This window comes from Erpetoichthys calabaricus, chromosome 1, assembly GCF_900747795.2.
Source record: "Erpetoichthys calabaricus chromosome 1, fErpCal1.3, whole genome shotgun sequence".
Lineage (NCBI taxonomy): Eukaryota > Metazoa > Chordata > Cladistia > Polypteriformes > Polypteridae > Erpetoichthys > Erpetoichthys calabaricus.
This window is the reverse complement of record NC_041394.2, coordinates 33,474,603-33,492,112: the sequence shown is the minus strand read 5'-3', so window position 1 is coordinate 33,492,112 and position 17,510 is coordinate 33,474,603. Positions and strand designations below refer to the sequence as shown.

At 38.2% G+C, this 17,510-nt stretch overlaps 1 protein-coding gene across 3 annotated transcripts in view; it reads left to right on the top strand.

The window, feature by feature from the left end:
* Window positions 1-17,510, top strand: part of bicra (BRD4 interacting chromatin remodeling complex associated protein) — a 175,023-nt gene that overhangs the window by 131,385 nt on the left and 26,128 nt on the right. Inside the window, exons 5-7 of one of the 3 annotated variants that reach the window (XM_051936187.1) lie at window positions 2,015-2,080; window positions 2,879-4,810; window positions 17,195-17,419. In XM_051936187.1, the coding sequence (XP_051792147.1) occupies window positions 2,015-2,080; window positions 2,879-4,810; window positions 17,195-17,419 (2,223 nt within the window). The remainder of the gene's footprint in view (window positions 1-2,014; window positions 2,081-2,878; window positions 4,811-17,194; window positions 17,420-17,510) is intronic. The other 2 variants (XM_051936195.1, XM_051936191.1) reach the window with 2 other exon arrangements.

Sequence of the window (17,510 nt, the reverse complement as noted above, 5' to 3'; positions counted from 1 at the left end):
ACATTATTTTCAAACCAGGTATTAACCTGGTTAGGTGTGTTAATTTTTCTAGCTACATTTTACAAAAACAGTTTGACATTACATAACGTTTCCTTACTTTTTCAACAACGGACTCCAACAGTGAGTCAGCCAATTATATCTTTACACCATTCATGTTTAAAATAAATAAATAAATAATTGAGACCAGCAACAAATATGTTTGTTTGTTTTGTAAGGTAATGATACTGAATTCAACTGAAAAAAATTTTTGTAGTACATTTTTCATAGGTATACATTGGATTTTACAAGGAACCCTCACTGTGTTTGTCAGGGTATATCGGACAAGTCTTACTTAAGCTGATGTCACATTACCCAACTTCTAGTCATAGAATATATCAGACTTGCTGTGTGCAGTTGCTGATCTTGTCACTGGACCATGTCAGTTTGCAAAACTGAAAATTACTGGACATGCCAAATTTAGCAACAGCTTGATGACTTTCCAGCTCTGTTGTACTTGCCCGTTTTTCTGACAGCCAATAGCATTCTGACTGATGGTACCAATACTGTAGGAAGGGTTAACAGGTACGGCAAATTCAGCTGTAATCTTTTTTTTTTTTTTTTTTTTTCCCCTCTCCCACCCTCTGCCTTGGTATATGAAATGGGAGGTATAAGTCATCAGTGTTCCTTTACTGCTTCACCTTCTCCATTCGGACCACATTACAAAGTTAGTTGATTCAGACAAGGGAAAGGGCTTTTCCAATTCACAGTATGAGTTAAGCTGCCAGTGATGAAGGGAATTATTTTACTTTCCTATTTAGACTTCATGATTAAAAAAAAAAAAGCTTAGGCCCTATGTGGAAATTTGTTATCAACTGGCCTAGAGTCGTTGTTAACCTATCATTTGAGGTGAACAATAAACAGTCCATTACGATTCAAAAACAAGCATGCTTGGATGATAGTTTGCTTTTACTTATGATGTCCTTGCCTTTGACTTCTATGTTGATATCAGTTTACAGACTGTTTCAGTGAAACACTAGCAAGCTAAACTGTCTTTACTGTCATTGAAAGTGCACCAAGGAATCCATAGCAGATTTATTAACACACTGAAAATTTCATTGGAAGCCTAAATGGAGTTGCTCTCAGCACACCTTTTTGTGCATTATTTGTTAGTCACTGTGCCCTTCCACTATCCCCAGATTTCATTCTGTGCTGTTCCTTTTCTGAGTTGAGGATTTTTTTTATCCTTCAAGCACAGTCTGAACAGAAGCATAGACTTGTATGAGCAAACAAAGGATGGAACACCAATATATTTCAGCAAATAGTGTACATTAGTGTTTAAAAAATGAACAAGAACAAAGTCTTGTAAAGTAACACAGCCTTTAAAAAAAAAAAAAAAAAACAGGATCCCAACATCGTCAGGTTTTCAAAGAAAGCTTGATGGATGTATGTAGATTACAAAGTTTATAAAACTTTTAAAAAGTTTTCACAATAACACACTGGTGTTTACTAAACCTGTATCTTTCTCTTTCTCTTTCATGTTTTTCTCCTCTTTAAATATCACATTCTCTTTTTCTGTCTTGTACTTATTTACCACCCCCAAACACTTTTTTGCCTCTGTTAAATTTTAATCTTTTTCAAATTTTTTCCTTCTGTTTTTTCTGGTTTCCTGTCTTGCATGTACTTTGTTTCCTCCATTCAACATGTTTGTTTTCTCCCTGATAACTGACAACATTTATTCTGTATTCTACTCCTTTGATACCGCTTTCCCTTTGATTTTTAAAACCAAATTGTCCCTCCTGTGTGCTCTTGATATGTTCTTACTTTCACTTTGTTTTGGTCCTTTGTGATGTCTTTGTTACTTATTTTTAAATGCCTTTCTTTTTAACTACTACTGCCATGTCACTTTTGAGTATATCTTCTTCCTTTCACCCTAAATGTTTTGTTTTCTCTGTCACACTTAACTACTAACATCGTTCATTGCACTCTTCACTTCACTTTTCTTTCATTCTCTGTCATTTCTTCACCACCCCTTCAGCTGGACAATGATGACCTGCTGGACGGCTCGGCAGACCCTGCCGGTGCGTTCTTCGTGGGTGCCAGGGTGAGTATCTCTGCTCTCCCTTCCACTTCTGGCTCCAGTGGATGTTAACTGCAGTAAACCTGTCTCAAAACTCTTGTCAATTCCCTTAGACCGAACAGAGGCAAACAAATTGACCTACTTTTTGGTTTAGGATCAAGTGATTTCTTTCTTTTTTGTAAGTTCAAAATTTTTGTGGCTATCATCTTTACGTGCACCAACAACTATTAAGAATTTCACTGAATTCTGTAGTTATGGCAATAATAACCATCTAAACATATGACATATAGTGTACAGTAAGTGAAAATGTAATACAAGGTGTTATTTAATTTCATAATGCTTTTTAATTCATAGATGAGTTATAGTACATACTTAAATTTAATTCTCTGATGAAAATATTAGTATTTTTTTTCTCTCTCTCTCGAACAAGAGGACATTTTCTTCTATGGACCTTTGTCACTTTATTTGTATCAACAATAGTTCTATTTCTTTGATGTGTATCTTAAGTAGCACTGTAAGAACACTTAGCCTGTTGGGCTAAGCTTACAACTGTGAATGATTACTTGGGATTACTTACTCCAGATATTTTGAACAAGGTTCTTTATATGCTACTTTTGTTCATCAGGTACTTTTTATCCTTGGCATTACCTGAGGACACTTGATTGACTCAAAAAATGTATATGTTTATTTTTATGTAAATGTACTTATTTACATTTGTCCTAATTCTTGTTTTACCGAGTTGGAAAATGTACAATTACTATGTTTTTTTCATTTTTGATACTAAAAATTGATTGATGTCCATGTTTTACTTCTTCTTGACAGGCCCATGTCCAGGAAGCTCAGTCTGCCAATCATCTGGTATCAAGTGAGCCTCCACCAGTTCCTAGCACTAGTGTGGACCTTGACTTCCTAGAAGATGACATTCTTGGCTCTCCTACTGGAGAAGGTGGGACCTCCAGCCTGGCTAATTCTGACCAGCCATGTGACATTCTCCAGCAAAGCCTTGCAGAGGCTAACATCACAGAACAGAGCTTGCAAGAGGCAGAACTGGACTTGGGTCCTTTTGGTTTGCCTAGCTTGCAGCCAGTGGTTCAGACATTGACTGATGGCGCTACAACAGCTACACAGATCTTCCAAGGAGCCCCAGATCTGATAGGGCTACAGCCCCCAGCTGTGCTCGCCCAGCCTGCACTTGTTCAACAGCAGGTTGTAAACAAGGCAATCAGCGTGCAGCCCTTTATGCCACATATGGGGTTGAGCAATGTCACTCTTCAGCCAATCTCCAGCCTTCAAGCCCTGCCCAATGGAAGTCCTAGTGGAGCCTTGGGAATTGGACAAATTCAGGTGGTGGGCCAACAGGTCATGACGATCAACCAGTCAGGACAGCCTATTATTGCTAAGCAGGTTCAGCCCATGGGAGGCTATCATGTGGCTCAGTCCACCGGACAGGAAGGTGCATCTCCTCAGGGGGTGACTGCAGCAGGTAGCTTGGTAATCCAGAACAAGCCAGGCACCCCTGCTACTCTTAATGGGACTTTTGGGAATGGTACTGGGGGCCCAGCAGGAGCAGCAGGGGTGCAGGTAACCCAGAGCTTGGCTCAAAGTAGCCCAATCATGCAGGCTCATAATGTGATTATACAGAGAACTCCTACTCCAATTCAGCCCAAACCAACATCTGCAGGGGTCATCCAATCCAAGTTGTATCCTATCTCGCCCAAGCCATTTGGTCCTAATTCTACTGGACAGAGTAATCCCCAAAGTGCGACCCTTACCCTCCAAAATGAGACTGCACAGAAAGGGCAGCAGAATGTGGCCTTCATGACAAGCAAACCTCCACAAAATGTGGTCTTGTCAACAACGGGAACACCCTTCCCACAAAGCCTGCAAGCCAACATCTTTAAACAGCAGCAAGCTCCACAGCAGGCCCTGGGGAAGCCACTCAGCGTACACCTGTTGAACAATGCAGGAAGCATCGTTATCCCCTCTCAGGCAATGATACAGGGGCAGTTACAAGGACAAAATCCATTTCTCTTGCCAGGACAACTACCCCCGCCAATATCTGCCCTGCAGGCTGGGGTCGGAGGACAGATTCTTACTCAACATTCAGGGGGCCACATAATCACCAACCCTGGAGGTCAGCTTATTGCCAACCCAATCCTAACCAATCAGAACCTTGCTGGACAGCTGAATTTGGGTCAGATGTTGACATCACAGAGCACTCCAGGGACTGCCCATATCCTTTCTACCCCAATCCAGTTACAGCCAGGACAAATGGGACCGCACACTTTGTTCCAGATGCCTGTTTCCCTTGCAGGATCTCTGCACACTCAGACCCACACAACAGCAGCAGGCCAGACTGTCATCCAGGGCATGGCACTTCCCAATCCAGTTGCTATGCTTAACCAAGCAGAGAGCATTGGGCAAGCTATAAATCTGCAACAACCTTCAGTCAACAGCACTTTGCCAGCTGCAGTACCTCAGCAGGCTGATTCAGGACTCATAGCTGGTAGTGGAGTTAGTGGAAGTGATCAACAAACTCATCATCCACCTGCCCCTTCGATTTTGACTGTCCAAACGTCATCTTCCACTCAGGCTACATCACATCCCCAACAAATCAACACTGTCCATGCACCACAACCACCTTCCTCACAGACCAGTCCTGGCATGGTTCCAAGCCCAAGCAAGATCATCATCAGTCAACAAACTCCCGGCATGCTGATCAATCAGGAGTCTGTGCATATGTTTTTGCAGCAGGTAAGAAAAGCAGATGTCTGATATTGATCTTACTTTTATGTTTAATAGCCATTTCTCAGTCTGTGTTTGCTTTATTTATATAGTTCCCCTTACTTTGTTTTTTATTTCTTGTCAAGTTTTCTGTTGTTTATTACCAAATAAATAGACACATTTACTTTTGTACAGTTTTTTGAGCATTTTGCCATATATAGCCTGTTCATTTTGTCAGCTGCTTAATTTTGACTGTTTTGTGTGTGTTTATGTCAGAAAAAATTCTAAATAAGCATACTCAAATGTGAAAGGAAGCATTTTCATTGTGAACATTTTTGTACATAATGGTGGCTGATGTATGTTTTTTGTAGAGTGCTGTTTACTTAAATTACATTTGGAAATAATCTGTGCTTTTTTTGGTTTATAGTTACTCTGGATCCTTACATAGCAGTTTTAGAAGTAGTGCTGATGGAACAGTAATCTGTAAAAAAAAAAAAAAAAAAAAAAAACTTTTGACATCTCACTTTACTTGGTTTGCTCGTGGTGTCATCTTATTCAATAAAAAGAGTATCATTTAAACCCTTTATAACTTGGTGAAAAAATTACATCCTACTTAACAATGGAAAATGTCTCTGTGAGGAGTGGGGTCAAATGATTTTTTTTAATGTTAGAAGAGTTTCTTAATGTTGTATTAAGAGGAAACAGCCCTCTGTCAAGGTTTTTGATGTCTAAGCCCATAGAAGTGAATATCTGATGGATATTTTGTTCACATAGTTGTCTGAATTCTGAAGGGGAAGGCTGCTGATTCTGATTTTGATTTGATCGGGTGTATGACAGAAGTGTATGGTAGTAGCTGTTTGTTTTGTGTCAAATTCATTGCAATGCAATTCATTCATCTAATTAATTATTTAAATAATAACAGTGGCTTCACTCTAGAAGCATGCGTGGAATTGTTTTATCTAATGACCACTACACACAGAGCCCATTTACTTCTGCCTGCAGCACAAGAGGCAGTGTTCCACTCCTGCCCGCCCACGAAAAGTACCATTCTGGTCACTGCAGGTTGAGAGGCTTTTTTTCCCCCAGCTGTGTCTGTTTATTATAGAAATAAGTTTTAGCTTACCCTGATTTGAATGTTTGAAATAAGATGCCAGATTTTTCACTTTGCACATTAGAAACCTTTAGTGTATGAGCATACCAGTTAAGTCTTTTGTACCCATGCAGGATAGCGTCTGTTTTAGGTTGGGTGATGGTGAAATTTTTTTTGGTGGCTAAATGTGGAGCATCTAAAAACTCAGTTTTAAAAGCAGTAATTATTGAATGGTTGTCACCCTTCTTTCAGATGTTGTAGTCCAATAGTGATGCGTAAAAATTGGTGAGGGCTATATTGTCAAAAATTCATATAGTTTATAATTGGAACATTTGACGGTTTCTGTACATATTGGTATAATGATGTTTTTGTATATATCTTTCAGATTGAAAGTCTTGCTAACACTCTGTTGCTCAAATGGGTTTAATAGCAGTTATTACTCTCTTGAACTGATAAAAGAACAACTTCTTTCTCATTCATTCATATCGCCACCACCAGTTTACAGCGACTCACAAATTTTGTTGAACTGAACATCACATTGCACATTAAAAGGGTAGGGTCACTTATTACACACAGTTCACATACATGCCCATACATACAGACATTACCTTTAAGACACTAACATACTGACATAAAATGAAATTGGTCTGGAAATTTGTTTTTGTGGCTACAGACTACCATTGCTGTTTGTACACTGCCATTCACATTTGGGCTGCTTTTAGTGCACTCCTGGGCTGTTTGCTTTTCAGTGCAGCATTGTAGGAGTATACTATTTAGAGTATTATGGCAATTACAACTGTAACTGTGTACTGTATACTTCTGATTTTTAAGTCCTAGGCAAGTTGCATGTTCCCCATGCTTTTCTACATGTGCAATGCTCCAAGACCTCTACCCATGTTTTACATACTATTTACATGATTTATAAATCGGCAGTGTTAATTGAGGCTCAGCTACAGTAACCCTTAATGACTTTGAGAAAAAGGGCTGCCTTCATTAAACACTAGTGATGACCTTTATTTTCCTAGACAAGTGATTAGTTAAAGTTTAGAAACTGTTATGCAAGAATGAAGGAAGAAGTAAACTCATCTACTATTACGTTTTTAAACAATGTTTGCTTTTGAATATGGACCATATTCTGCGATGAGGTGAAACAAAAACTGTGTATATTGATCAATATACTGAAATATTTACTGTTCACATTGAGCTGGACTTTTTTTTTTGCTTCCATTACTCTTGAGGCAATTGTTAAAATCTACATTATGATTACTTCTGACAAGAGGCAGAAGTTTTTAGATAAAAATCTAATCATCTTTGACAGGAGTATCAAACTTTGCTCCAGGTAGATCATCTAGTAAAACTGTGTCTCAAAGCATACCTCACAACCCACAGAATAAATTACTGACTGAGTTTGTTGATCCTGAAAGCCATTTCAAAACCTTTGGTTTGTATTGGTGATGACTGTCCATAATCATAAACTATGAGAGATTATGCTTTTTTTTTCATCTTTCTCATAGCTTTAAGTAGTGACAAAGCCTATTGCTTGGCTTATAGATATTCTGACTCTAATATGTGTGGCAGTTATTGTAATCTAGTGTTCTTTAACTGTTGTTCATTGTACTCACTAGGTAGAGCCATCTAAAATGCAGTTATCAAACTCAAGGCCAGTGGGGTTTTTCTGGCCCTTGGACATTTTTTAATACAGTCTGCTTCATCGTTATTCAGAAAATTAATGGCCATCGTGGGCCATATGTAATTTTCTCAAAGTGCCCCCATTAATTTGCATTTCATATATAGATTTGTTACATCTAAATAAAGGATAAGTATCTGTGTGTCCATGTGGTTGCTGTGTCTGTTATTTCAACAGATTGCGCATCACAAACATTTCTTCTAGTTTCACGAATCCCTTTCCAAATGGCATATAACAGACTACAAATTTTTGTTATGAGATATCTGTTGGAACAACAACTGTAAAACATTTTATTTATTACAAGTATTACAAACTTTAATTCCAATAGATGGTGCACTTCAAACAGTAATGCTGATGTCTGTGTTGATTACTTAGATTTCAACCCGTCTTAGATGGGGTAGCACAGCTAGTCCGTATATAATCTACATTTATATGTGGTGTTAAAATGTGTTCACGTTTATCTGCACAGCTTACTGCAGCAGCTAAACTGTAGTTTGAATTAATTGAAAAGGAGGTGTCATGGCACAGTGCCATAAACAACTTGGTTTTCTACCATAATGCCAAATATGTGATAGTCTCATCAAGGAGGTAGTAGCTCAATTTCAGCCACTGTGCTCACGTTTTTAAGATGCACAGGTTTTTAGGTTGGCTACATTTTTGTGGCTTACCTGACTTGTGCCACAGCCCCACACAATTTCTTTGTCTTTTCCACTGACATGATTGATGTATGTGGATAGAAAATGCTTTTGCATATCAACTCTTGTTAAATGTGGTTGGTAATCAGCTTCTGACCAACTTTGAATGTGGTCTATTTAATCCATCACTTGCACTTTTACACTCAGTTTTTTAATGTGGTCAGGTGCCATCTGATCGTGATGCTCATTAATGCAGTTATAAAGTAGTACTTTGCTTTAGCTACAAATTGTCTCCTGTGTCTGGATTGCTGCTCTCACTCAACTTTTCACTAACCAGGGTACCCGCACAATCCCTTTTATGTGTTGTTTTCCAAATCCCAGGATATAATGTACTCGGCTTCTAGATATGGAACAAAAATGCTCAAAGGCTGGATTTCTGCCAAATTTCAGAACTGGTCAACATACACTTTAATATTATACAGGTCGGGACTGAGGCAGTGAAGGATAAAAGAACAGCTACTTTAAAGTTGATAGATTAATTTAGAGAATAGTCATTTATTTACAAAACAAAATTATGTTACAAAAATATAGTATTAACAAAATTAATTTATATAATATTGTAACAGCCAGTATAATAAGCAAACATAACTCTGAGGTACTGAAGTCTTCGTTCTGTAACAGATGATGCCCCGTCTTATACTCCGTTACCTGGGTTATGGAGCATACCTTCAAAACAATAAAAGAAAAATTTCCCTACCAATCAGTTTATCTCTTGCCACTCACGTTCTGTCTTTCTGTATACCGCAAATGCCCCTGCTTATTGACTTCTGGCCCCGTACTCAGAAATTCCTTCAGCCTTACCTTCCTTTTTACTTTATATACATAGTATAGAGAAAACATAGGAATCGTGAAAAAATTTGACCTCGAGATTTTGATGAATCTCAACGTTTTAGACCTTCCTGAGTCTGAAAATACCATTTTTGAAATGATGTCTGTCTCTGTGTAAACACGATAACTCAAACGCTTTGCCCTCAGTCAATGAGATTTTGTACACCTGCTTTATATCAAAATAAAGGAATCTTATCAACTTTTGGGACACTTCCAGAAACCAGAAGTGGTACTTGAACTGAATACTTTCACAAAATTTTAAGTAAACTATGGTTATAATTACAGATAGATGATTAAAATTTTGTATAGATATTTGACGATAAAAAGCAAACAGATGTGAAATTTGATAAAAATTATTCAACCGGAAGTAGTGTTTTATTTAAAAAACCATCCGAATTTTTTGTATCATGGAAATATAAATGTGTATACGATATTAAAAATTGTATTCAATATAATGCATATCTTTCAATAACTTATTAATTTTCTTATAATTTATACATCATCAGTTTAACAATAACGTGTAAACATTGAACATGTCATGTAAATATAAAGATGTAATGGGAACAATAAGCTGCTACATCCCTGTTGTGTTCCTGGTAATACATTTAATTTTATATGTATAATTTTTTAATTTCCGCCATCATTATCATATTTAAATGTAGATAAATACAGTTTTACCTATAGCAATTCATTGCAACAAATATTATATACTACTAACACTTTTTCTATGTTTTTACTCTTTGCACGTAATCTAGGTAATGCATATGTAATCATGAAAAAATCCCACCACCATTGTTGACCTCCCTAAGTGCGATAATATCATTTAAATATAAAGTTTGATTATAAATAATGATTGTGTATCGATATTATCAATTAGTTATGATGAGAAACAAAGACATACGATATTTGAGAAATATTTTACAACTGGAAATGGTTCTGATGACCTTTTCCTCTATCTCAGTATACGAGAAAGTCGAGCGGAGCACACTCCCGATTTTTCTCCTAACTTCTCCTGTCACTCATGTCTGTCCCTTCCAGTACAGAAACCCTTCACCCAGTCCCATCACCTACAGCATTCATTTCACACTTTCTGCACCCCCACAGCACAATATATTAACAAAATATAATATAACAGAACTTAAAAAGAAAATTACAATGCAGAAGAACATTAACATTAATACAAAGTAACATTACCGTCAGTGGTTTCCATTTTCAACACGTTTTTCAATTCTGTTAGCATCACACTTTATATCTTTCACTGTTCTTTCTTGCTGCTCTTTCCCTGTACCACTGCCTTGGATAAGTGGGTTAAGACTCTGGATGGAAACTGGAAGTATTAACATGAATTAATTTAGTAAAACTTGTGAAAATCACACAGAAATCCGATCACACTACATAACAGTGTGTTATATATAACAGTGTTTCTTAACCACTGGGTTGTGAGCAGCTTTTGGTGGGCCACAGGTTGCTGTCATTGGTTTCTTGGTGGGTCGCCTAAGCAGTTTTCAGCACTGCGCAATCTTTATCCCTTTTTTGTATCAGCAAATATTTTATGAACTGGTATACACAAGCTCTCCCATTTGCACTCGCTTCACCAAGTGGCACCCTACACCCTGTGCTCTTGCACTTGCATGTTCAATTCACTATGGGGGAAGCACTTGTGGACTTCAATATGAAAAAGGCACTTGTGGGTGTTAAATTATACTTGAAAAGTTAAAACTGGGTTGCAAGACAGTGAAGTTGGAGAAACACATAATATATCGTTATGTTTTATATAGCTCACAGCAGCCTTATCAGTTTAAGATATTTTAAGTTTGCAAAGTGAAGGCAAGAAAAAAGCAGTTTTCACTTTGTTTTATATTTTTATAACTGAAAAGAACTTTAATTAAGCATATCATTTACTTTTTAAAACATACTTTGTTTGTGAACTAAAACTGCCATAATGCAGTTAGCCTACATATTATTGTTGAATGTATATATTTGCATTTATACATTTTTTAAGTAAAATGTACTCAGTTCTAAAAAGCCAAATTTATATTCACTCACCTTATATCTCTAGTAAATTGCTATTTATCTTATTTGCCAAAAACTGTGGAATTTATTACGCCAATTCCAATAAAGTTGGAATGCTGTGTGAAATGTAAATAAAAACAATGCAATCATTTTCAAATCTCAAAAACCCTTATTTTATTCATAATGGAATATAGAAAACATCAGATGTTGAAAGTGAGACATTTTATTATTTCATGAAAAATATTAGCTCATTTTGCGTTTAATGGCAGCAACACGTCTCAAAAAAGTTGGGACAGGGGCAATAAAAAGTTGGAAACGTAAGTGGTACTAAAAAGAAACAACTGGTGGAACATTTTGCCACTATTTTGGTTAATTGGCAACAGGTCAGTAACATGATTGGGTATAAACAGGACCATCTTAGAGAGACAGAGTCTCTCTGAAGTCAAGATGGGCAGAGGTTCACCACCATTCTGTAAAAACTGCATCTACAAATTGTGGAACAGTGTTCTTCAGCATAAAATTTTGAAGACTTTCAATATCTCATCATTTATAGTACATAATGTCATCAAAAAATTCAGAGAGTCTGGAGAAATATCTGTGCGCAAAGTACAAGGCCGAAAATCAATATTGGATGCCCATTATCTTTAGGCCCACAGGTGGTACCGCATTAAACACAGGAATGTTTCTGTCATGGAAATCACTGCATGGGCTCAGGAACACTTCCAGAAATCATTGTGAACACAGTCTGCCCTGCCAGCCACAAATGCAGGCTAAATATGTTAACTTGATCCAGAAACGCCACCATCTCCTTTGGGCCAAAGCTCATTTAAGATGGATTGAGGCAAACTGGAAAACTGTTCTGTGGTCAGATGAATCGAAATTTGAAATTCTTTTTGGAAAACATGGACGCCGCATGCTCTGGACTAAAGAGGAGAGGGACCATCCGGCTTGTTATTACGCCCAGTTCAAAAGCCCACATCTCTCATTATATGGGGGTGCATTAGCATTATTTCAGCAAGACAATGCTAATCTTCATACTGCATCTGTTACAACAGCATGGCCTCATAGTAGAAGAGTCCGGGTGCTGAACTGGTCTGCCTGCAGTCCAGACCTTTTACCAGTTGAAAACATTAGGTGTATCATACAATGAAAAATATGACAAAGACGACCCAGGACTGTTGAACAGCTAGAATCCTATATCAGACAAGAAAGGGACAACATTCTTCTCTCAAAAGCCCAGCAACTGGTCTCCTAGGTTTCCAGATATTTATGAATTGTTGTTAAAAGAAGAGTTGAAGCTACACACTGGTAAACATGGCCCTGGCCCAACTTTTTTGAGACGTGTTGCTGCCATCAAATTCAAAATTACCTTATTCTTAAAATGGTATATTTTCTCAGTTTAATCATTTGATATGTTTTCTGTGTTCTATTGTGAATAAAATACGGGTTTGTGTAATTTGCAAATCATTGCATTCTGTTTTTATTTACATTTTACACAGCATCCCATCTTTTTTCGAATTGAAGTTATAACACAAATACCTATAGTTCACTTAAAATACATATAGTACATGAATATGACAATACTCGCACTGACTAAATCATTAGGAACACTGTTTATTCATTCAGTTATCTAATCAGCCAATCATGTGACAGCAGCGCAATACTTAAAATCATAACTGAAGCTCCTGACCTGCATCTATTATTCTCCTCAAACACCAGAATGCAATCTTAGTAATTTTGACCATGGCATGATTTTTGGTGTCAGACTAGCTGGTTTGAGTATTTCTGTAATTACTGATCTCCTATGATTTTGCACCTACATACAGTTATATGAAAAAGTCTGGGAACCCCTCTTTAATTCTTTGGATTTTTGTTTATCATTGGCTGAGCTTTCAAAGTAGCAACTTCCTTTTAATATATGAAATGCCTTATGGAAACCGTAGTATTTCAGCAGTGACATTGTTTATTGGATTAACAGAAAATATGCAATATGCATCATAACAAAATTAGACAGGCGCATAAATGTGGGCAGTCCAACAGAGATATTACATCAATACTTAGTTGAGCCTCCTTTTGTAAATATTTAACAGCCTCTAGACGCCTCCTTTAGCCTTTCATGAGTGTCTGGATTCTGGATGAAGGTATTTTTGACCATCCTTCCATACAAAATCTCTCCAGTTCATTTAAATTTGATGGCTGCCGAGCATGGACAGCCTGCTTCAGATCATCCTATAGATTTTCGATGATATTCAAGTCAGGGGGTCTGTGACGGCCATTCCAGAACATTGTACTTCTCCCTCTGCATGAATGCCTTTGTAGATTTCAAAATGTATTTTGGGTCATTGTCTTGTTGGAATATCCAACCACTGCGTAACTTCAACTTTGTGACTGATGCTTGAACATTATCCTGAAGAATTTGTTGATATTGGGTTGAATTCATCCGACCCTCGACTTTAACAAGGGCCCCAGTCCCTGAACTAGCCACACAGATCCACAGCATGATGGAACCTCCACCAAATTTGACACTAGGTAACAGGTGTTGTTCTTCCACCATTCAAAGCGCTTTTTGTTATGACCAAATAACTAAATTTTTGTCTCATCAGTCCAAAGCACTTTGTTCCAAAATGAATCTGGCTTGTCTAAATGAGCATTTGCATGCAATAAGCGACTCTGTTTGTGGCGTGAGTGCAGAAAGGGCTTCTTTCTCACCACCCTGCCATACAGATGTTCTTTGTACAAATTGTGTTGAATTGTAGAACGATGTACAGATACACCGTCTGCAGCAAGATGTTGTTGCAGGTCTTTGGAGGTGATCTGTGGGTTGTCTGTAACCATTCTCACAATCCTGCACATATACCGCTCCTGTATTTTTCTTGGCCTGCCAGACCTGGCTTAACAGCAACTGTGCCTGTGGCTTTCCATTTCCTAATTACATTCCTTACAGTTGAAACTGACAGTTTAAACCTCTGAGATAGCTTTTTGTGGCCTTCCCCTAAACCATGAGACTGAACAATCTTTGTTTTCAGATCTTTTGAGAGTTGCTTTGAGGATCCCATGCTGTCACTCTTCAGAGGAGAGTCAAAGGGAAGCACAACTTGCAATTGACCACCTTAAATACCTTTTCTCATGATTGGACACACCTGCCTATGAAGTTCAAGGCTTAACGAACTCATCCAACCAATTTGGTGTTGCAAGTAATCAGTATTGAGCAGTGACATGCATTCAAATTAGCAAAATTACAAGGGGACCCAAATTTTTGCACAGCCAGTTTTTCACATTTGATTTAATTTCATACAGCTAAATACTGCTTCATTTTTTTGTTGGAAGTAAATTATTATGCAGGCTGAGAAGGGTTCCCAAACTTTTTCATATGACTGTACAGTAATCCCTCCTCCATCGCGGGGGTTGCGTTCCAGAACCCACCGCGAAAGGTGAAAATCCGCGAAGTAGAAACCATATGTTCATATGGTTCTTTTTATATATTTTAAGCCCTTATAAACTCTCCCACACTATTATAAACATTTCCCGCACAATTATACAGCATAAACCCTTTGTATTCTCTTAGATATTAGGTAAGATTTGTTGAAATTATGTATGTAAACACAGTTTATATACAGTAAAACCTAAATATTATTTTAAAGATATCGAGTGTCTCCGATATCACGTATGTTACAGCCATTACGACAGACAGGCTACCAGCAATAAATACGTACAATGCAAGAAAAATTGTATACAGTAAAATGTGTGTACAGTGACACTAAACTATGTACATGTAATAAGTACTGTACGTAGATAATTAATTATGGTTACTCACCAATAATGACACGACGACTTGTCCGATAACGATGAGTTTAATTTTACTGCACAACAAAGGAGAGTGTTACAGCTCTTCTAAAGGATCCTCTTCAGGCGACTGTGTAGCACCGCCGTTATTCTCCTTCCGGCAGTCTTCAATCCAAATCCCTAAAGCAGATTCCATCCAGACTACTGCCTTATCACATCCACTTGCAACTCGTTTTGCGCCCTGGTTAAAGGACACTGCGGCTGTAGATCTTATATGCTAATCGTGGACTCATTGATGCCGTAATGGTGTCCTGCAACGGTGTAGCTGTTCCCTTCCTTCAACATATCCAAAACTTTTACCTTTTCTGCAATCATTTGCATCTTCTGTTGTCGCTTGGACACGGCCCCTGAAGCAGTAGCAGGAGCACGTTAATGCTGAATGAGTGAGATGAGACTTCCTGGTTAATGCAGCACTCCATCGCTGAGCCAATCGGCACACAGGAACTTTAACTGTGTGCTCTGATTAGGTAGCTTCTCAGTCATCCGCCAATAGCGTCCCTTGTATGAAATCAACTGGGCAAACCAACTGAGGAAGCATGTACCAGAAGTAAAAAGACCCATTGTCCGCAGAAACCCGTGAAGCAGTGAAAAATCTGCGTTATATATTTAGATATGCTTACATATAAAATCTGCGATAGAGTGAAGCCGCAAAAGTCGAAGCGCGATATAGCGAGGGATTACTGTACATCTCAAGAGTTTACTCATAATGGTGTGAAAAACGCCTTGTTGATGACAAAGGTCAGAGGAAAATAGCCAGATTGGTTTGAGCTGACAGAACGGCTATGGTAATTCACATAACCACTTTGTATATCTGTGGTGAAGAGAAAAGCATCTCAGAATGCACAACATATTGAACTGCGAGGCAAGTGGGCTGCAACAACACAAAAAAACATGTTGGGTTCCACACCTGTCTGTCAATAACAGAAAACTGAGGCAGCTGTGGGCACAGGCTCACCAAAACTGTACAGCTGAGAAAAGCATAGCCTTGTCCGATGATTCATGATTTCTGATTCACACGGGTGGTTGGTTCAACATTTGGCACCATCAGAATGAATCCATGCACCCAACCAGCTTTGTGTAAACAGTTCAGGCTGCTGGTGGTGTAATTGTGTAGAGAATGTTCTTTTGGCACACATTGGGTTTGTTAAAACCAATCAATTATTGCTTGAATGCCATGGCCTTTTTTATTTTTGTTGCTAACTTTGTGCATTCCGTCCATGACCACAGTCTACCATGCTTCTAATAGTAGATTGTGGTCATGACAATGCACCATGTCGCAAAGCACAAGTCATTTCAAACTGAACAAGAAAATGACAATGAGTTCAGTGTTCTTCAGTGACCTTCTCAGTCACCAGATCTGAATCCAATGGAACACCTTTGGGGAGACAAATCTGCAAACGTTGTGTGATGCAATCACATCAACATGGACATCTTATGGAGTCCATGCTATCAAGCATTGAGGCTAATTTAAGAATAAAAAGGAAGCCCTACCCAATATTAGTATTTGGTCACTGAGTGTATAAATATGTTCATAATCAATATAAACTACCACATTAGAAGTGAAATGTTATATTGGTACAGTAATACTATATCAATGGGGTGAAACAGCAATAATCCTGCATTCCATGACATAATGGGAGTGTAGAATGAAGGGTATCAAAAATGTTAGAACTGGTCCAGATTTCATTGTTTCCACTTAATGTTTTTTTTTTGGTCCTGAGGCTGCTGGTAGCTTTTCTAATCCACCACAGTGTATAAGAAAAGAAAAAAGCTGATTCTGGGAGAAAAGACAGTTTCAAAAGGGATGTGAGGCAGAACATGTGATTGTGATGAGCAGACAGATACCTATATGTCTTGTTTGTGATTTTAAAGTTGCAGTAGATGTTGATATAAAACATGCATACCCTGTTTTGGGTAAACTGTCTGTTTTCTTAACCAGCTCAGTGAACTTCCCAGCATATTTGAATTAATCAATGTATCTAAGTAGAGTCTTCATATATGTCTCATGCCTGCATTACAGCAAATGACTTGGTAGACTGTTAACTACAGAAAGTTAGAGAAGGGACTAATGCTAAGCCCTTTTGTAGTTATTTATTTTGCTAAATGAATAACTTTTTTGTTGAGCAAGTGATACTTCCTCACATTATTGCAGGTTTTCCCATTATTAGAACAAGGATTTTCTTTATCAATGCTGTATTTAAAGAAAATGATATTACATCCACCCATGCCCAATTCAATGTGTATATTGGCCATTTCAGCCGGAACAGCCACAAGCCCCACTCTTCCAGCAGCTGGACAAAGCCCCGCCTTCAGGAGGTGTGGCCAGCCACATCTCCATATCCTCCAGTTGCGTCCCTGCTTCTGTCATCGTCAGCAGCAGCTCTGGACCCTCCCCTTCTGGCCCGGAGAGCTTGTCAGCAGAGGCCAGACCAGGAAAAACAGCCTCTTCGTTTGGGTCACATACAGCAGAGCTGGTTTACCAGGTACCTCCCCTCCATACCTGCCGGCACACTTTCTTTGGGCCTGTCGGCTTTTGTGCTTTGTTGACTCTACCCCACCCCTTTCTGATTCCTT